Source organism: Ascaphus truei, unplaced genomic scaffold (genome assembly GCF_040206685.1).
Source record: "Ascaphus truei isolate aAscTru1 unplaced genomic scaffold, aAscTru1.hap1 HAP1_SCAFFOLD_974, whole genome shotgun sequence".
NCBI classification, from domain to species: domain Eukaryota; kingdom Metazoa; phylum Chordata; class Amphibia; order Anura; family Ascaphidae; genus Ascaphus; species Ascaphus truei.
The window spans coordinates 110,272-131,905 of record NW_027457314.1 but is presented as its reverse complement, the minus strand read 5'-3'; the positions used below and the strand labels follow the sequence as shown (position 1 = coordinate 131,905).

Below are 21,634 nucleotides of genomic sequence, written 5' to 3'. Positions count from 1 at the left end.
TGCATCACACTGTTCTCTCGCCCCCCTGCATCACACTGTTCTCTCTCCCCTCCTGCATCACACTGTTCTCTCTCTCCCTGCATCACACTGTTCTCTCCCCCCCCCCTGCATCACACTGTTCTCTCTCCCCCTGCATCACACTGTTCTCTCTCTACCTGCATCACACTGTTCTCTCTCTCCCCCCTGCATCACACTGTTCTCCCCCCCCCCTGCATCACACTTTTCTCCCCCCCCCCTGCATCACACTGTTCTCCCCCCCCCCCTGCATCACACTGTTCTCTCCCCCCCCTGCATCACACTGTTCTCTCTCCCCCCCTGCATCACACTGTTCTCCCCCCCCCCTGCATCACACTGTTCTCTCCCCCCCTGCATCACACTGTTCTCCCCCCCCCCCTGCATCACACTGTTCTCCCCCCCCCCTGCATCACACTGTTCCCCCCCCCCTGCATCACACTGTTCTCTCCCCCCCCTGCATCACACTGTTCTCTCTCCCCCCCCTGCATCACACTGTTCTCCCCCCCCCTGCATCACACTGTTCTCTCCCCCCCTGCATCACACTGTTCTCCCCCCCCCCTGCATCACACTGTTCTCCCCCCCCCCCCTGCATCACACTGTTCTCTCCCCCCCCCTGCATCACACTGTTCTCTCCCCCCCCCTGCATCACACTGTTCTCTCCCCCCCCCCTGCATCACACTGTTCTCTCCCCCCCCCCCTGCATCACACTGTTCTCTCCCCCCCCCTGCATCACACTGTTCTCTCCCCCCCTGCATCACACTGTTCTCTCCCCCCCCTGCATCACACTGTTCTCTCTCCCCCTGCATCACACTGTTCTCTCCCCCCCCTGCATCACACTGTTCTCTCTCCCCCCCTGCATCACACTGTTCTCTCTCCCTCCTGCATGACACTGTTCTCTCTCCCCCTGCATCACACTGTTCTCTCTCCCCCTGCATCACACTGTTCTCTCCCCCCCCTGCATCACACTGTTCTCTCTCCCTCCTGCATGACACTGTTCTCTCCCCCCCCTGCATCACACTGTTCTCTCTCCCCCTGCATCACACTGTTCTCTCCCCCCCCTGCATCACACTGTTCTCTCTCTCCCCCTGCATCACACTGTTCTCTCTCCCTCCTGCATGACACTGTTCTCTCTCCCCCTGCATCACACTGTTCTCTCTCTCCCCCTGCATCACACTGTTCTCTCTCCCTCCTGCATCACACTGTTCTCTCTCCCCCCCTGCATCACACTGTTCTCTCTCCCCCTGCATCACACTGTTCTCTCTCCCCCTGCATCACACTGTTCTCTCTCTCCCCCTGCATGACACTGTTCTCTCTCCCCCTGCATCACACTGTTCTCTCTCTCCCCCTGCATCACACTGTTCTCTCTCTCCCCCTGCATCACACTGTTCTCTCCCCCCCTGCATCACACTGTTCTCTCCCCCCCTGCATCACACTGTTCTCTCTCCCCCTGCATCACACTGTTCTCCCCCCCTGCATCACACTGCATCTTATTACTTTCTCCCTGGGCCTGCACTCTATAATAAAGGAAAAGGCAGCATCTAAATCCGGAAGTGACGTTCCGCCATTTCCGGTTCCTCTCACTGCTCTCCGCATTCCCGATTCAGACGGAGCACGTGCAGTCTCTCCCCCGGCGCGTGCAGTCTCTCCCCCGGCGCCTGCAGTCTCTCCCCCGGCGCCTGTAGTCTCTCCCCCGGCGCCTGTAGTCTCTCCCCCGGCGCCTGCAGTCTCTCCCCCGGCGCGTGGTCTCTCCCCCGGCGCGTGCAGTCTCTCCCCCGGCGCGTGCAGTCTCTCCCCCGGCGCCTGCAGTCTCTCCCCCGGCGCCTGCAGTCTCTCCCCCGGCGCGTGCAGTCTCTCCCCCGGCGCGTGCAGTCTCTCCCCCGGCGCGTGCCGCCTCTCCCCCGGCGCGTGCAGTCTCTCCCCCGGCGCGTGCAGTCTCTCCCCCGGCGCCTGCAGTCTCTCCCCCGGCGCGTGCCGCCTCTCCCCCGGCGCGTGCCGCCTCTCCCCCGGCGCGTGCCGTCTCTCCCCCGGCGCGTGCCGTCTCTCCCCCGGCGCGTGCCGTCTCTCCCCCGGCGCGTGCCGCCTCTCCCCCAGCGCGTGCAGGACTCACAGGTCACCGCCCCCTCTCCTCCATCTCACTGCGAGTCACCTCTCCTCCTCCCTCCAGCATCTCACCGCTCCGGCGGGTGCAGGACTCGTGTCTCACCGCTGTCCCGGGTGCGGGGCAGGCGGTGGAACGCACGGCTTGCGTGTCATAGGGCAGGCTGTGGAACGCACGGCTTGCGTGTCACAGGGCAGGTGGTGGAACGCAACGTCACGATACGTCTTGGCTAATGTAAAAAAGGTAAACGCTACCCTCCTCCCCCCCCTGCATATCGCTGCTGTCCCCCTCCTCCCCTCTGCATCTCGCTGCTGTCCCCCTCCTCTCCCCCTGCCTCACACTGTTCTCTCTCCCCCCCTGCATCACACTGTTCTCTCTCCCCCCCCTGCATCACACTGTTCTCTCTCCCCCCCCTGCATCACACTGTTCTCTCTCCCCCCCTGCATCACACTGTTCTCTCTCCCCCCCCTGCATCACACTGTTCTCTCTCCCCCCCTGCATCACACTGTTCTCTCTCCCCCCCTGCATCACACTGTTCTCTCTCCCCCCCTGCATCACACTGTTCTCTCTCCCCCCTGCATCACACTGTTCTCTCTCCCCCCCTGCATCACACTGTTCTCTCTCCCCCTCTGCATCACACTGTTCTCTCTCCCCCCCTGCATCACACTGTTCTCTCTCCCCCCCCTGCATCACACTGTTCTCTCTCCCCCCCCTGCATCACACTGTTCTCTCTCCCCCCCCTGCATCACACTGTTCTCTCTCCCCCCTGCATCACACTGTTCTCTCTCTCCCCCTGCATCACACTGTTCTCTCTCCCCCTGCATCACACTGTTCTCTCTCCCCCTGCATCACACTGTTCTCTCTCCCCCTGCATCACACTGTTCTCTCTCCCCCCTGCATCAAACTGTTCTCACCCCCCACTGCATCACACTGTTCTCTCTCCCCCCCTGCATCACACTGTTCTCTCTCCCCCCTGCATCAAACTGTTCTCTCTCCCCCCTGCATCAAACTGTTCTCACCCCCCACTGCATCACACTGTTCTCTCTCCCCCCCTGCATCACACTGTTCTCTCTCCCCCCCTGCATCACACTGTTCTCTCTCCCCCCCTGCATCACACTGTTCTCTCTCCCCCCTGCATCAAACTGTTCTCACCCCCCACTGCATCACACTGTTCTCTCTCCCCCCCTGCATCACACTGTTCTCTCTCCCCCCCTGCATCACACTGTTCTCTCTCCCCCCCTGCATCACACTGTTCTCTCTCTCCCCCTGCATCACACTGTTCTCTCTCCCCCCTGCATCACACTGTTCTCTCTCTCCCCCTGCATCACACTGTTCTCTCCCCCCCTGCATCACACTGTTCTCTCTCTCCCCTGCATCACACTGTTCTCTCTCCCCCCTGCATCACACTGTTCTCTCTCCCCCCTGCATCACACTGTTCTCTCTCCCCCCTGCATCACACTGTTCTCTCTCCCCCCTGCATCACACTGTTCTCTCTCCCCCCTGCATCACACTGTTCTCTCTCCCCCTGCCTCACACTGTTCTCTCTCCCCTGCATCACACTGTTCTCTCTCCCCCTGCATCACACTGTTCTCTCTCCCCCTGCATCACACTGTTCTCTCTCCCCCTGCATCACACTGTTCTCTCTCCCCCTGCATCAAACTGTTCTCCCCCCCGCATCAAACTGTTCTCTCCCCCCCTGCATCAAACTGTTCTCTCCCCCCTGCATCTCACTGTTCTCTCCCCCCCTGCATCACACTGTTCTCTCTCTCCCCTGCATCACACTGTTCTCTCTCCCCCTGCATCAAACTGTTCTCTCTCCCCCTGCATCACACTGTTCTCTCCCCCCCCCCCCGCATCACACTGTTCTCTCTCCCCCCCTGCATCACACTGTTCTCTCCCCCCCCCCTGCATCACACTGTTCTCTCCCCCCCCCTGCATCACACTGTTCTCTCCCCCCCCCTGCATCACACTGTTCTCTCCCCCCCCTGCATCACACTGTTCTCTCCCCCCCTGCATCACACTGTTCTCTCCCCCCCCTGCATCACACTGTTCTCTCTCCCCCTGCATCACACTGTTCTCTCCCCCCCTGCATCAAACTGTTCTCTCCCCCCTGCATCTCACTGTTCTCTCCCCCCCTGCATCAAACTGTTCTCTCTCTCCCCTGCATCACACTGTTCTCTCTCCCCCTGCATCAAACTGTTCTCTCTCCCCCTGCATCACACTGTTCTCTCCCCCCCCCCCCGCATCACACTGTTCTCTCCCCCCCCCTGCATCACACTGTTCTCTCCCCCCCCCTGCATCACACTGTTCTCTCCCCCCCCTGCATCACACTGTTCTCTCCCCCCCTGCATCACACTGTTCTCTCCCCCCCCTGCATCACACTGTTCTCTCTCCCCCTGCATCACACTGTTCTCTCCCCCCCCTGCATCACACTGTTCTCTCCCCCCCCTGCATCACACTGCATCTTATTACTTTCTCCCTGGGCCTGCACTCTATAATAAAAGAAAAGGCAGCATCTAAATCCGGAAGTGACGTTCCGCCATTTCCGGTTCCTCTCACTGCTCTCCGCATTCCCGATTCAGACGGAGCACGTGCAGTCTCTCCCCCGGCGCGTGCAGTCTCTCCCCCGGCGCGTGCAGTCTCTCCCCCGGCGCGTGCAGTCTCTCCCCCGGCGCGTGCAGTCTCTCCCCCTCACTGCTCCCCCAGCGCGTGCAGGACTCACAGGTCACCGCCCCCTCTCCTCCATCTCACTGCGAGTCACCTCTCCTCCTCCCTCCAGCATCTCACCACCCCGGCGGGTGCAGGACTCGTGTCTCACCGCTGTCCCGGGTGCGGGGCAGGCGGTGGAACGCACGGCTTGCGTGTCACCGGGCAGGCGGTGGAACGCACGGCTTGCGTGTCACAGGGCAGGTGGTGGAACGCAACATTACGAGACGTCTTGGCTGATGTAAAAAAGGTAAAAGCTCCCCTCCTCCCCTCCTCCCCCCCTGCATATCGCTGCTCTCCCCCTCCTCCCCCCTGCATCTCACTGCTCTCCCCCTCCTCCCCCCCTGCAGCTCGCTGCTCTCCCCCTCCTCCCCCCCTGCATCTCATTTATTCCCCCCCCCCACATACCTCGTGTTACTGTTTGGTAATTATTCTATTATTTGAAATTGAAAGATCGTATTCTTAATTTTAGGTGTCTGCTTGCCCCCCTCTGTCATCTGCCCTCCTTGCGTCTGTAAGAAAGTGCTGCATACTGTATACTAGCGTTACACCGGTTGGCAATTATTCTATCATTTGAAAGATCTTCTTCTTAATTTTAGGCGTTAAGGATGAGCATCAAGGAGAAACCCGTAGAAACGTCACTCGACATGTGTTCCGGAGAGGAAAACAAGGAGAAGACACCCACTGTAAACCATACAGAGAATTCAGATAACCCTCCTCAAGATAACCCTCCTCAAGATAACCCTCCTCAAGATAACCCTCCTCAAGATAATCCGCCTCAACATAATCCTCCTCAACATAATCCTCCTCAACATAACCCTCCTCAACATAACCCTCCTCAACATAACCCTCCTCAACATAACCCTCCTCAACATAACCCTCCTCAACATAACAATCCTCAACATAACCCTCCTCAAGATAACCCTCCTCAAGATAATCCGCCTCAAAATGAGCGTCCGATGGCGATAAAGTTAGTTCATAAAAGAAGAAATTTTCAAGTCAGCTGGCTCAAAGAATTTAATTGGTTAACATATGACAGTGATTCTGCCGTGGCATCGTGTCAAATCTGTTCCGAGTTCTGTCGTTCGGATGACTGCGTTCAAAATAAACCAATTAGACAACATTTCAAATCACCGTTTAAAATTGAAACTTTCAAAGTGCATGGAAAGTCTGTCCAACATGGCAAGTGTGCAGAAAGTTTGAGAGTGCAACTGAATCCAGAAACGCCACAGGAGGAGCCATGGAAAAAGAAGATGGAAAAGGAAATGTTTCAGCAAATGTGTGTGGTCTTCAATACAGCTTATTATATTGCTAAAAACAATAAGCCGTTCACCGACATGAAAGAACTGTTGAATTACGCACGCAAGCTGGGCGTGGGCGTCCCCGAGCAATATGGCAACGACAAGCGGTGCGCCGAATTCATCAAATTCATCGCTGAAAAGATAAGAAATGACGTTGTTGCTGAGATTAAAAGTAGCCCGTTCTTCAGTATATTACTGGATGGCTCTATTGACAAATCTCCAACCGAGCAGCATATCATGTATATAAAGTATTGTAAGCAAGGTGACGTAAAGGAAACATTTGTAAGCATAGTTCAACTAAAGAATTCTACTGGACAAGGATATTTTGATGCAGTTCAAGAAGAGTTGGTTAAATGTGGTCTTCACTGGCGAGACACTGAGCAGTTGGTGGGATTACGTACCGATGGAGCTGCAAGCATGTCGGGCAGTGTGAATGGACTTACAGCAAAAATGAAAGCTGAAGTGAAACATTTGATTTCGGTGCACTGTGCAGCTCAGAAATTACAGTTGTGTGTGCTGAAATCTGTGAAAGATGCACCTTACATTTCCAAAGTAGACGATGTTCTGATTGGGCTTTTTAGATTTTATGGAAATTCTCCAAAAAGGCAAAATGAACTGCAAGATGTCGCTCAATCTTTGTCTGCAAACATTTTGAAAGTGCAACATATTCATGAAGTTCGATGGGTCGCCAGTAAAATCGGAGCTCTCAAATCCGTCCTCGCTGATTGGAAACCATGTGTCGTCCATATGGAATCGATTGTAGAATCACAAAATCGAGTTGAATCTAACCACTGCAAGGGATTTCTGAAGATGCTCAAAAATGTTAGGTTCTTACTCACTCTACATTTCTTGCTGGATTTCCTTCTGATTTTTAAAAAGTTGTCCCTAATTTTTCAGCGAGAAAAACTGCTACTGAGCCATGTAAAGTTGCACGTGACAAATGCATTGCATTCTTTGGAGGAATTGGAACATACGGTAGGAGAGGAAGAGAAATCATTTCTTGATAGCACATCTATGTCTGCAAAATTTCAAGAAGTTGAATTATCTGGACTACCCCAGGAAAAATTGGAGTATCAGCAGGACAGAATTAAATTAATTAAAGCGGGTATGAAATGTTTAAATGACAGATTTTTTGACAATCACTGCGAAGTATCGGCTGCCTGCTCCATATTCGATACTGTTACGTGGCCGTCTGGTAGAGAGTTAAAAAATTATGGTGACTCTGAGATTAAGGCGGTCACACGCCATTTTCACGCCTTGATATCGAAAGATTCGCTTGAGACGGTTACAGAAGCGATTCTGAATGAATGGTATGAAGTGAAGGTTTTATGTAAGCATTTGAAGCTGGAGGATATTCTGAAAACCGAATCGCACAGAGAGAGGTTTCCGTTTTTCGTTAAGTTGCTATCGATAATCGCTGTCCTTCCAACTTCGACAACATCATGCAAAAAGGGTTTTGCCGCCATGAACTTAATTAAATCCAAGAGCAGGAGCACGCTACAGACTTCTACCATGGATAATCTCATGACAATATCAATTAATGGACCGGCAATTGATTTGTACGAACCAGAATGTGCCATTAATAACTGGTATTTTTTAAATAAAACACGTCATGTGAAAGGCCATGCAAGTAGCAAAAATAAAAATGTATGACGTGACTGTTAAATAATTCCACTTATTATTTCTTGTTCAGAAAGATTCCAAAACTTCAGAAGATTGTTGTTCAGCAGACAGTTATAGTTTATTGTTACAGTGTTACTTACAGATGAAAGTTCAATCCATGATGAAAATATGTGTCCCCTTTCTCCTCGTGGCTTCTCTGTAACAAACTCCAAACTACTTGAGACTCTCATTTCATATTAGGCCTTGAAATCCTATCCTTAAGCCGACCTCTAACCTCTGTTATGCATCAAACCTTCAATAGAATTCCATCGTTTGCTACATAAGAAATCTAAATCTTGCAACGTATTCTCATGCAATTTTCTTGGTATAAATTCTCGTTCATACATTGTAATATAATAATTGTATTTCTAACAATGACTGTAGTTTATTGTATTACATTTCTACAATACTATCAAAAACGAGTCTTGTTATTGTGGATAGGCATTCATTGATTAAGCATGCAGTGTAATATGTATTGGGTTGTGGTATGTAGTATATACATACACTGTATGTGCATTTTAACCCGCTTATGACATCACAGCTGACCAAAAGGCTGCAACCACATCTAATTGTAATGACCCCTACTGACTGATAATGTTAAAACAATGGGCTGACATTTAAAGGGGGGGGGGGGGCGGCGGCAAGAATTAACACATGGAAGCCTTGGTGGATCGAAAGGAAAGATACAATATAACCCATATTAACACATGGAAGCCTTGGTGGATCGAAAGGAAAGATACAATATAACCCATATTAACACATGGAAGCCTTGCTAAAGGAAAGCAGTATAGAAAATACCAGAAAGACGTGTAGTCTTGTTAGTCAGTAAGAGGAGGAGTTAATCTGTATACAGTGTATCAGAGGTAATGTTGGTCAGTGACTTGGTGAGAGAGTGACCATGTCGCAGTTTCCCTCCTGCTTGTACAGTATCTCTGAGCTTTAAGTACAGAGATAAAGTTCTGCAAATCTACTTTATTCATTCATCGCTGCGCCTTTGCTTATACTGCACTGGACAATACCTACTATACCCGAGTGGATATGTGAATGAGTCGGCATTCAAGGAAGCAACTTATTAATAAGAAAATATGCATCTGAGGCTTACTAATTCTTATTAGGAATTTATGACTTAAATAAAACTTTTGTGGAGTGAGACCCTTTTCTTGTGTGTGTCACGGGAGACGCGCTTAATAACACATTTATATTTCGTGGGTCCTGATTGAGCAGAACAGGTTGAGCAAAATAAACTGAGATTTATTCCCTTGATGGGCAAACACACGACAACTGCAGAATAACTTAATAATTACACTCACGGGTAGAGAAATAGAGGATAATGTCCAGAAAGGTGCCAAAAAACCCAGAAGATTGTTCTTTAAAATGTAGTCCATTTGCAAATTGCCAAATAAATAGCCCCAGTCCAATCCTTCTGTGAATGTGCAAAGTCTTTTCTGGTTCTTTGGGATTTGCTGGAATCCCCAGGGCTAACGAAATCCTGAAGCAGGGCAAGTTTCCTTGTTGCGATGTTTTTAACCCCTTGCGTTCTGGAATCGTAGCCGCTGTACTTAGGTCTTATCCGCTTGAAGAAATCAGGTAACAGCAACAGCAATAACACAGGAATCACACAGGAATGAGGGGTACAGGCCTTTTTAAGGACAAGGGCCTGTGAAGGGATACATTAGCCTCATCCCATTGGCAAGGAATTATCTTCCTCCTATCAGAACCTGCCAGGTCACATGGGCCAGTCCTACAGCCAGCTCAGGTATCTCTGAGCATGCTCAGTAAGCAGCTTGGTAGCACTGCTAAGTAAAAAGGGCCCACTCATTTCTGGGGACGCCATGTCTGGAGTTTGGGTCCCGAGGTGTGAAATATCCAGGAGGAGTAACAGGACCTGCTACTCATAAACATCCTGATTAAGTGACACTTTAGTGAATCTGGGATCTTTCATCCCAACAGGGGGCTCCTGTATGCATAACATTTGGTCCTTACTGCCTTACAAAGGCAGGCAGACAAAAAAATAGCATCCGGCCTGTACATTTTAAAACAGCAACAGAAAGGCACTTCACTGCAGGTAGAGATTAGCCTGCAAAATGGGGACAGCCATGCATATAGAATTAACCCCTTCATCCCCAACGCGAAATAGGGGTAACCAGCTGAGCCCACTGCCTTTATTAATGCGCTGATTACCCCCATTTTCGCCACATCTCCCCCACTCAAAGCCCAAGGTTTGCCCTGGCCACCTCCTCTGGTGGTTGGGCTGACCTGAGGGTTTTTGAAGTCATTAGGTCTTGGGGATTGTCTTGCCGGGAGAGGCCATCAGCGTTCCCATGCTCACTGCCTTTCTTGTGCTGAATGGTGAAGTCACATTCTTGCATGGCCAGGCTCCAGCGCAAGAGCTTGGCATTCTCTCCCGACACCCTCTGCAACCAACTTAGGGGGTTATGGTCAGTGATAACAGTGAAGTGTCTGCCATAGAGATAAGGCTGTAACTTCTTGAGAGCCCATACTATGGCCAGACACTCCTTCTCAATAGTGGCATAGGCCACTTCTCTGGGCAGCAACTTGCGGCTCAGGTAAACCACGGGATGCTCACTACCCCCGTCCCCCACCTGGCTGAGCACCGCCCCAATACCGAAGTCTGAGGCATCAGTCTGCACCAGAAACTTTTTGGAATAATCTGGAGCAGCCAGTATAGGAGCGCTGGCTAGGGCAGACTTCAAAGCCTGAAATGCATCTTCACAGGCAGGAGACCAGACTACCAGCACAGACTGTCGCTTCTGGGTCAAGTCAGTCAGGGGTTTGGCAATGGCACTATACTGGGGAACAAACTTCCTGTAGTAGCCTGCAGTGCCTAGAAACGCCATGACCTGCTTCTTGGTTTTGGGAGTGGGCCACTGCACTACTGCCTCTACCTTAGCTGGTTCTGGCTTGAGGTGCCCTCTACCCACCCTATGCCCTAGGTATAAGACTTCAGCCATCCCTACTAAGCACTTGGTGGGTTTTAAGGTGAGACCTGCCTCCCTAATCCTGGCTAGCACCACAGCTACATGAATTAAGTGTGATTCCCAGGAGTTACTGAACACAGCAATATCATCCAGATAAGCCCTTGCATGCCCTCTAACAAACGATTGACCAGGCGTTGGAAGGTAGCCGGTGCATTCTTCATCCCAAATAGCATCACTAAGAACTCATAGAGGCCACTTGGGTTGATGAACGCCGACTTCTCCCTAGCCTCCTGGGTCAAAGGGATCTGCCAGTACCCTTTACTGAGATCCATAGTGGTCAGATACCTTGCCCCCGCGAGTTCATCTAACATCTCATCCATGCGGGGCATGGGGTAGGCATCTGAAACCGTCCCTGCATTGAGCTGCCGGTAGTCCACACAGAACCGGGTGGTCCCATCCTTCTTAGGCACTAGGACTACCGGACAAGCCCAAGGGCTCTGGGATGGTACAATTACCACTAGGGCCAGCATCTCCTCCACCTCCCTCTCTATACTGCCCTTCACCTCTGCTGACACTCTATAAGCGTGCTTATGCAGAGGTCTCAGATCCCCTGTCAGCACTGGGTGCTCAGTGATGTGTGTCCTCCCTGGCTTGTCAGTGAACAGAGCCCTATACTGCTCTAGCATAGCCCTGGCATCTGCTCTCTGCCTGACACTCAGCTGCGCCCCGATTTCCACCTGCTCTAGGGTACCTCCCTGCCTAGCCTCCCCCAGGAGATCAGGCAGAGCATTGCTCGCCGGATCCCCCATCGGTGGGCTGCAAATGGCCAGCACCGAGGCCACACTCGGTGCTATGTACTCCTTGAGCATATTGATGTGATAGACTTTGGTCCTCCCTGTCTCAGCATCTACCTGTACAACATAGTTGCACTCGTTCATCTTTCACAGTACCGAATATGGTCCCGACCAGGCAGCCATTAATTTGTTCTCCCGAGTGGGTTTCAGAACAAGTACCTGCTGTCCTGGGATGAACTCTCTGCTACGGGCATTCTGGTCATACCATGTCTTCTGCTTGGTCTGAGCAGCCCTAAGGTTGTCCTGTGCCAACCCCATGAGCATCTCTAACCGGTCTCTGAGATCTACCACATACTGAAGCACAGACGCATCAGTATTGGTAGCTTCCCCTTCCCATCCCTCACGGAAGAGGTCCAGAGGTCCACGTACCCTGCGGCCATATAGTAGCTCGAAGGGGGAGAAGCCTGTAGATTCCTGCGGTACCTCTCGGTAGGCAAACAGCAAGTGCTGCAGGTGAATCTCCCAGTCTTTCCCCTCCGCCTCTATAAAGGTCCGAAGCATCTGCTTCAGGGTACCGTTGAACCTCTCACATAGTCCGTTGGTTTGGGGTGGTAAGGGGTCGTGCGCTGGTGCTTCACCCCGCATGCATCCCAGAGACACTGTAGCAATTCACTCATGAACTGCGACCCTTGATCGGTTAGGACCTCGCTAGGGAAACCTACCCTAGTGAAAATGGTGAGCAAAGCCTTAGCCACTGCCTTAGCATCTATAGTAGCCAGCGCTACAGCCTCAGGGTACCGGGTAGCAAAATCCACCACCGTGAGGATGTAGCGCTTCCCTGTCCAGCTAGGAATCATAAGGGGCCCCACAAGGTCCATTGCTACCCGCTGAAAGGGTTCCCCTATCACCGGTAGTGGTCTCAGGGGGGCCTTCACACGATCACCCGCCTTACCCACTCGCTGGCAGGCATCACAGGAGCGGCAGAAATCTGCCACCTCGCTGGAGGCCCCCGGCCAGTAGTAACGCTGCAAGAGCTGGGCTCTTGTGCGTGTGACCCCCTGATGCCCCGCAAGCGGGATGGAGTGGGCAACCTGTAATAACTGTTGCCTATACCCCGTGGGTACCACTAACTGTCGCTTGCCAGTCCAAACCTTATCTAACCCTGTAGCCCCCTGCTCTCTATACAGAAGCCCGCGGTGCCACAAGTAGTAATCAGATCCCTCACTTGGCTTAGACTCGGACGCCCAAAGTCTCATGCCCTCCAAGGTGGGATCAGATTGCACCGCTTCCCTGAACTGAGTGCCTAATTCTGGCCACCTCCCGGTCATACCTGAGTCAGGGGGACAGGGAACAGAGACAGGGTACAGTAAGTCAGTGTCAGAAGCGGATTGAGTCTGGCTTACCTGTCTGGTCTCCTCAGAGACTGCTGGAACTGTAGGTCCCAAATGCAGGGGGACAGGGGCTGCTGCTGTGATCTTTGCTGCCTGGCTCCTAGTAATCGCTGCAACCGGTGCAGCAGGTGTCAGCTCCGCAGTAAAAACACAGGTAACGTGCCCCAAATCATTGCCAAGGAGCACCTCAGCATCCAATCCGGGCAATACCCCCACCTCCCTCATGCCACAACCCGCCCCCCAGTCCAAAAAGACCCGGGCAACTTGGAGTGACCGCGGTCCTCCGTCTGGCATGGTCACTTGCATCCCGGTGCCCGGGAGCAAATCCTCTGGCCGCACCATATCAGGGCGCACCAGAGTCACGGTGGCACCGGAGTCCAGCAACCCGTCTGCTTGCCGGTCTCCGATGGTCACCCTCCGCAGATGCTTCTGCCTGGCATCGTTGCGTTGCAACCCGATTGGTGCAACCTGATGCCCTCCGCTCTCCACTGCAGGTCCTGAGTTGGCAAGGGTTGGTGCCTCCGTGGTCATCCCTCTGTCGGCTGGCGTCACGGCTGCGCTGGTCCCCTCCAATGGTGCCAGTCGCACACGGGCAACTGGTTTTGCTGCTTGGGAGCGGTGCCCCTGATGGGGTCCTGTGGACCGGTCCCGGTCCGGACAATCAGGTCTAAGGTGCCCGACCTTGTTGCAGGTAAAACACTGCCTCTCATGTTTGAATTCTGCAGCCTTTGGCGCTTTGCTTGCTGCTGCAGCTTTCAGTGTCCATTGAGGGGTAGCTTTAGTTCCCTGGGCTGCTCGGGCCCCTCCTTGGGGAACTGCTGGCTCATCCAAAGCAATCCTGCTGGCCACATACTCGTCGGCCATCCGGGCAGCGTCCTCACAGGTCTTAGGCTTGCGGTCATAGATCCAAGCCCGCACAGTGGGGGGGAACCGCTGCATCAGCTGCTCCTGGAACATCAGGTCCAGTAAGGTATGGTATTTGGTAGCCCCATACCCTGTGACCCACTGGGTTCCATGCCTAATCATTCTGTTGGCATAGTCCGCAAATGATTCCCCGGGTTTTATATCCCCCGTCCGGAACTTGCTCCTATACCCCTCAGGTGTCAGGGCACACTGGACCAGCAGCTTGCGCTTCACATGCCCATAGTCATCTGCATCCACACCGGGAAGCTCCTGCACCGTTCTTTTGGCTTTGCCGGATAATAGTGGTCGTAGTTTGACCACCCAGTCCCTCCTTGCTATTCGGAACCGGCCGCACTGATTCTCAAAATCATTTAGAAATATGTCCAGGTCATCCGTGCCATCAATGAACTTGCTAAAACTGTGGTGATCTGGCCGGGAAAGCTCTTGTTCCCCGTTTACAAGGTGGGATTGGGAACCTTTTCCAAGTACTACCGTGAGGAGCTTTAACCGCTGCTCGTAGCTGATTCCCTCTCCCCAGGTGGCGAGCAGTGCGCTGAGTCCAGTGGCCGTCAGTCCGTCGGCCGCAGCCGCGAACCCCTCCGCACTCCCTGGCACCAAGCCACCCACGACCGGGTGGTCAGCATCACTCTCCCCCTGTCCTTGCAGCTCCAGAGTTGGAGGGACCGCCTCAACTCCAGGCTGGGTACCATCCGCTGCAAGTGCAGCTAATTGGGCCACTCTGCCCTCATATTCTTCTAAATCCTCCTCCAGCTGACTCTTGGAACGACCGTCTGTCGTTAATCCATATCCCGCACATCTCTCCACGACCTGCTCTCTGTCCCAGGAACGGAACCTCCCTGAGCGCAGACTCATGGTGCCACCGGGTTATGGGTCCAGAGACCAGTGAATTATCTCGTGCTTCTTTGGAAGTGTGTGTAAGTTGCCACTTGTCTGAGGAGCTTGCAATCTACAAGGTCCTCACTATATTACAGAACACTGCAATATAGGCTCAATCAGTATCTCACCAGCTGCCACCAGTTTTAAACGCTTGTCACGGGAGACGCGCTTAATAACACATTTATATTTCGTGGGTCCTGATTGAGCAGAACAGGTTGAGCAAAATAAACTGAGATTTATTCCCTTGATAGGCAAACACACGACAACTGCAGAATAACTTAATAATTACACTCACGGGTAGAGAAATAGAGGATAATGTCCAGAAAGGTGCCCAAGCACCAGAAGATTGTCCTTTAAAATTTAGTCCTTTTGCAAATTGCCAAATAAATAGCCCCAGTCCAATTCTTCTGTGAATGTGCAAAGTCTTTTCTGGTTCTTTGGGATTTGCTGGAATCCCCAGGGCTAACGAAATCCTGAAGCAGGGCAAGTATCCTTGTTGCGATGTTTTTAACCCCTTGCGTTCTGGAATCGTAGCCGCTGTACTTAGGTCTTATCCGCTTAAAGAAATCAGGTAACAGCAACAGCAATAACACAGGAATCACATAGGAATGAGGGGTACAGGCCTTTTTAAGGACAAGGGCCTGTGAAGGGATACGTTAGCCTCATCCCATTGGCAAGGAATTATCTTCCTCCTATCAGAACCTGCCAGGTCACATGGGCCAGTCCTACAGCCAGCTCAGGTATCTCTGAGCATGCTCAGTAAGCAGCTTGGTAGCACTGCTAAGTAAAAAGGGCCCACTCATTTCTGGGGACGCCATGTCTGGAGTTTGGGTCCCGAGGTGTGAAATATCCAGGAGGAGTAACAGGACCTGCTACTCATAAACATCCTGATTAAGTGACACTTTACGAATCTGGGATCTTTCATCCCAACAGGGGGCTCCTGTATGCATAACATTTGGTCCTTACTGCCTTACAAAGGCAGGCAGACAAAAAAATAGCATCCGGCCTGTACATTTTAAAACAGCAACAGAAAGGCACTTCACTGCAGGTAGAGATTAGCCTGCAAAATGGGGACAGCCATGCATATAGAATTAACCCCTTCATCCCCAACGCGAAATAGGGGTAACCAGCTGAGCCCACTGCCTATATATATATACACACACACGTGTGTGTGTATTGAGAAAAGCGTAAATAAAAAACAGTCTGAGGTTATTTTGAAACAGAATAACACGTGAATTTATTCAAGTCAAGTGCACAACGGAGACAGCTTCAAAACAAAAAGCTCTCTAACAATAACACGGGTTGCCATATATTTATACCCTAAAACCTAACGCTCCACCCTTTTATGGGGGGGCTTGCACGTCACTAAACATTACCTCATTTTGTAATACATAACAATACTGAATAACTGCCTGTCAGCTAAAAACCATTATGGGGTTAAATGGGATGTGCCTATCCTACCACCTGGCAATTTGTGTGAGAACTAGTTTATCTGTAAGAATCTGAGCTTATCTCATGGGTTCTCATAACCTTTGGCCTGTTTACACTTTCAATTTGACGCTGATTGGATGAGGAAGGGTCAATAAATTCAGCTAAGAGCGAAAACATTCCATTCTCTGCTTCACACATTTGTTTATACAGAAATGAAACACAGAAATTAAGACTCACAAAGACGAGAAAAGATGGCGGATTGAAATATTCACACAAAATGGCTTAATCCTAAATGCTGTTATGTTGTTATGCCAGACCCCCTAATATCTCATCTTTGTCAGTCCCTCCTCTGATTCTTTAAAACATTGTTTTTTGAGAATTATTGGTATGATTTTAGTCCAGAAACACGTTGGGAGGCACAAGGGTGCTCCATCATCTCATAATGAACATTGTACTTGGCATCTTCTTTCTTCAAGGGACTGCTGTAGATTGGTTCTGCATATAATGGCATTATGTCTGCAGAGGGGGTGGCACATTTGTGGATCATGCCTTTGACAAACGTAACACAAACATAGATGACAACGAGTATCACAATCACACACATTACCGCATTCAAAAATTTCGCTCCTAGTGATCCTACCAATCCAGTCAGCCCCAAAGGGTCCCAGTCTGTGTCACCTTCCTTCCTAAGTCTTTCTTGAATTTCTTCTATCTTATCTAACTCATGTTGTACCTTGCCACTCTGATCTTGGATGAAAACACAACATTGTTCTTTAATTAAGGCACATACACCTCCTGTTGATGCTAAAATGTAATCTAAAGCCATTCTGTTTTGTAAGGCCATAAGCCTGATCTGAACCTGTTCTTGGTTTAATGATGAAATTAAAAACTGCAAAATTAAGGCCACATCCTTCCTGTAAATTGTTATCTGACTGAACATACATATTTACACAGGTTTCATTGGTTGGTGGAGACACTTGACCCATAAAATTGATTAATGTTCCTAGTGTGTGATACACCCTTTAAAGGGTTCCCTTAAACAAAATTGGAAAAATACAGAAATTATACACATAATACTAAAACTTATTTTATGCAAGCAACCTTTCTTTGGATATGCAGTTGCTAGATAAAGGAAATGGCATCTATCTCTATCATCATATATTTTCAGAATCATCACAACATTCTATTACTGAGAATTGAGGGGGTTTGGTATCTGTGGAAGCGAAATGCATGATCCTCACCCCTGCACGCATTGTATACATCATTCACTCAGAATATCAGAACAGACAATGTCTGCGATGGGTCAAAATGGCTGACTTATGATCCTTTCCTTGTGGCTGACACACCCCCGGGGTGACCCCCTCCTTTCGGTGGAGGTGCAACACACTTCTGGATCAAAGTTTTGCTGCACATGACACATACATAGAGAGTGATGAGTATTGCCAAAACACATACAAGAGCTTTCACAAGCCACGCTTCCAGGAAACCAATCCTCCCATCAAACCCACTCTAAAGAATAAAAATATTGAGTCTCTGAAAAATGAAATGTTCTGATAGAAATCAGGAATATTGAGTCTCTGAAAAAATAGAATGTTTTGAGTCTTTGAAAAAAATGAAATGTTCCTGATAAGATCAGGCCTCTGCCTGGTATCTTATTTTCCTCGTTGGTTAACGGTCAAAGTTTATGTCTCGTCAAAACGTTAACTTGATGCGGCTGTGCTTTAGGTGACTGGTCTTTGGTGGAGCTGGAATGAGCTTCACTGTACTTTGGGTCCAGGGAAAGAACTCTGCCACTTTAATTGCTGTATTGGTGGTTAGTAGCCTGGAAACAACTGAAAGCACCCTCACGAAGGACAGTAGTAAACAGAATAAACCTAGTCATGAGCATGGAAAGGCTAACAGCAATGCTCAGGCAAAAAATGCCACAATTCCACAACACCTGGGAACCATGGATAAGTCTAGGAATCTCGACACCAGACTAGACCCAATTACAAAAAATAACCCATCTCCCCTCACTTACCTCCCGGCACTGACAATAAGAGAGGAACTCCCCAACGCCTCCCCCCCCCCTCCTCCGACCCTCCCCGAAACCTGCCCCCCCCCCAACCCATCATCTTTTGTCGATCCCATCTATCCCCCCCCAACCTGAGTCTCCCCCTACCCATCTCTTTTTTGACACAAAACTGAGAAAAGGCTTTATTGAGACTGTCTCCATAGAACACAACCAAGTCAACTTAATCCTATCCGATTGTTAAATACTGTACTGATTGTAACCCCTGAATGTACCAACTTTTATCTGTCTCCAATAAAGGAAAAAAGATTGTTAAAAAAAAAACAAACAAAAAAAAAAACTAAGCAGCTAACTTGACTGTACTACAATCTAAGTTCCTAAGACTTTGGGCCTCAGCCATTGTCAAACCAATTGCTTCCATAATCAATTCTATCCTGTCTGCAGGCCATATCCCTAAGACCTGGAAACTACCAGAGCTGTCCCAATCTTCAAAAGTGGGGACAAAAACACTGTCTCAAACTACAGACCAATATCTCTTCTCCCAATACACACTTGCTCTCATTCATGCCTCACTGTCATCTCCTCCAATGCAAATGGTATCAACCTTTTCATAAAATACTAACTAACCTTAAAACTTGCCCCACAAATTAAACATCCCAATAGCCTGCACTCATGGCTATTATTTCACACACAGTCACTCCTACCACACCCATTGTGGCCAAGCACTGCCATCTACAGCACTTATTTCCTCACCTGCTATCTCTGTAAATTCCCCTCAAACCTTAGATTGTAAGCTCTTCAGGGCAGGGATTTCTTTTCCTATTGTCTGATTTTGCTGCACTTACTATTCTATTATAATTCCCTCTACTGTATTGAGAACATTTTTGACGCTATACATAAAGTCATACACTACAATACACTACTATCCAAAGTCATGGACAAAAATGTGTCCACTCCCAATTAAACAATTACTATACTAAGACCAATGCCCCTAGCCAATTCCAGTCAGGCCTCCACCCCAAACACTCCATTGTAACTATTCTGCTAAAAATATGAAATGCCTTGCATATAATATATACCCTGCTCACTTATGTAACTGTATTTGCAACTATGTATCACCTGTCCTTAAACTCTATACCCAGGACACAACCAAAAACGAGAGGTGACTCCCAGTGCACCATTTTCTGGCAAAACATTCTACAAATCAATAATAAATTAGCAACTAGGATGTTGTTTGCTTAATCAGCAGACTTAGAATTATATATTATACAGTGATTTTAACAGTAACTACTGCTTATTATAAAATAGAACACCTATGGAAAAATAAATGGTTAGTAGTTATAAAATACATCACATATTCAGTTACTAGTCAAATGCTTTTGTATAGGACTTCACACTAATTTTCTTGTAATATAATCTCTTTGCATAGTGCCGAACACACTGGCAGCGTTATTTTTTTTTAAAGACACTCAGAGAAAAATTTCAGAGCTTGTTTATCTTGGGCAATTTGCCAGCCCGGGCGTTTCGCCAAAAAAGACCTTGAGAGTGCAGAGCAGATAACAAAACAGTTTCTCCGGCTTCTAAATATTAATTACTGGATTGAAACTTCAGCTCAAAGTTAAAAATGGAGCTCTCTCCACAGCAATAAAACCGAAAAATGTATGGCCTCTCTAAAAAATAAACATATGGCCCTTTAAAAATAAAAATGTGGCCTCTCAAAAATAGAAATGCGGCCTCTCAAAAATAAAAATATGGCCTCTCAAAAATAAAAATGGGACAATGAACTAAACTTAGGTTAGATCAACTTATGAACACACCATATATAATTTAAACAATACGTGCGAGCTTAAAATCTCTCCAACATATCCTAATCCTATTGAAATGCAATTGACATGGTTTTACTGGTTTACACACAATACAGAAACCACAATACAGACACACAAAGAACATAGACACAAACTTCTCTCCTACACAGTGAATCAACTTCTCATAAATAACCTGCTTTTTAAAACGAATTTTTTTTTTTTTTTTTTTATGCTCCGGAGCTTTTGAGTTTTGAGTTAACTTTTCGTATCTTTTGCACATTCCTTTGGAGAAAAAGGGGGGGTTTTGGCGCGGTCTGTGCTGCTGTTATTCTGATTCTTTTTCTAGTTGCCATTAGAACAGAAGGAAAAAGAATATTTTCTGGTTTAAAAGACCCATTCGTGTGGCCAGTACGAACAAACCTTTTAAATTCCATTCTTTTTCTTCTACTCTCTCTCTTAGGGCTGCTCTGCAATTACTGGCAACATGTCCTACCTTTTTACACTTATAACACTTTCTGTCCCTTCCAAACAATATACACAGTCTCTAATTGTATCCCAATTTCTGCATATAAACCTTTCATAAAAATAACCCTCAATATCTATTTCCTCAACACCATCGTATGCCTTGATTATCTATCTGCAAATTCACTTGCTATTTCTTTGCTATTCACTTTCTTTTTCACTTGTTATTATATTAACTTCTGTCTTGGCAATGGTACAAATGAATGCAGCGGGACCCTTCTGTCCCTCAACATAATTCTTTTGACCCATATTAACGTAAGGTATGTTTCCCTGTGGGATTCAAAAACACATGAGACGACGCTCCCTGAGCTTATCAATCCCACAGAAAAAGACCCCTCTTTCATTTAAACATCTGCGCAATTTGTTGATAATAGTACAAACAGTGCCATTCTCCGGCCAACAAAATATCTTTATATTGTCTCTTTTCGTTCTCTGTATTGATTCTTTATTATTTTCGTCTGCAGACACAATCCTTTGAGAATTTTTTGGTTTCCCATTATTCCCCTGTTACAGAAATCAAATTTAATTGGAACAAGGAAAAACCCGGGCACTCCCTGATGAAATTCTAGAACAGGGGAAATATAGCAATGAATATTACAACCTTATAAACAAAGGTCCCCTCTGGTTCGTCTTCTTGTCCTATGGCTCTGACCCCAATAGGATCCTTATCCAGGATCCTTATTTGTACAGGGATATAGAGAGAAAAAGGGGGAGCACAGGTTGAAGAGTTTGGGGTGTGTATAGTATCTTATTAGATATTTGTGGGTGTGCTTGAAAGATATATTAAATCACTTACACGGCCTTGTGTAAATGCTCTCACAGCAAGGTTTACTTGTCTTTGTGTTCCCTTGGTTGGTTTCCTTCTTCTTTTTAGGGCTTGGTTTTCTTCTTGGATTTCTTCAACAGTCCTCGGCTTACAGTGAGGATGTCTCCCTCGGAGTGAACAGATTGAAAGACAGTTGTTTAGAGGGGAATACAGACGGTATGTTATAATGTCCAATGCTTTCAACTCTAAATATATATATACAAAGGCAGTAAATGCTGCCAGCACTCACACGGGCAAGTGTGAGTACAATCCTAGGGGAAGGTATCTTTTTATCCAAACTGGTCTTCACACGTGGTGATCTATAGGTGTAATTAGGGTCTGGTATATAATAAT

At 48.7% G+C, this 21,634-nt stretch overlaps 1 protein-coding gene across 1 annotated transcript; it reads left to right on the top strand.

Moving 5' to 3' along the window:
- The first annotated feature begins 1,519 nt into the window (after nucleotides 1-1,519).
- LOC142486756 (zinc finger protein 862-like) lies at nucleotides 1,520-8,934 on the top strand. Its single transcript, XM_075585211.1, has 4 exons — nucleotides 1,520-2,356; nucleotides 4,893-4,953; nucleotides 4,989-5,069; nucleotides 5,419-8,934. The coding sequence occupies exon 4, from the start codon at nucleotides 5,428-5,430 to the stop codon at nucleotides 7,771-7,773; it is 2,346 nt and encodes a 781-aa protein (XP_075441326.1). The 5' UTR covers nucleotides 1,520-2,356; nucleotides 4,893-4,953; nucleotides 4,989-5,069; nucleotides 5,419-5,427; the 3' UTR covers nucleotides 7,774-8,934.
- The last annotated feature ends 12,700 nt before the right edge of the window (nucleotides 8,935-21,634 follow it).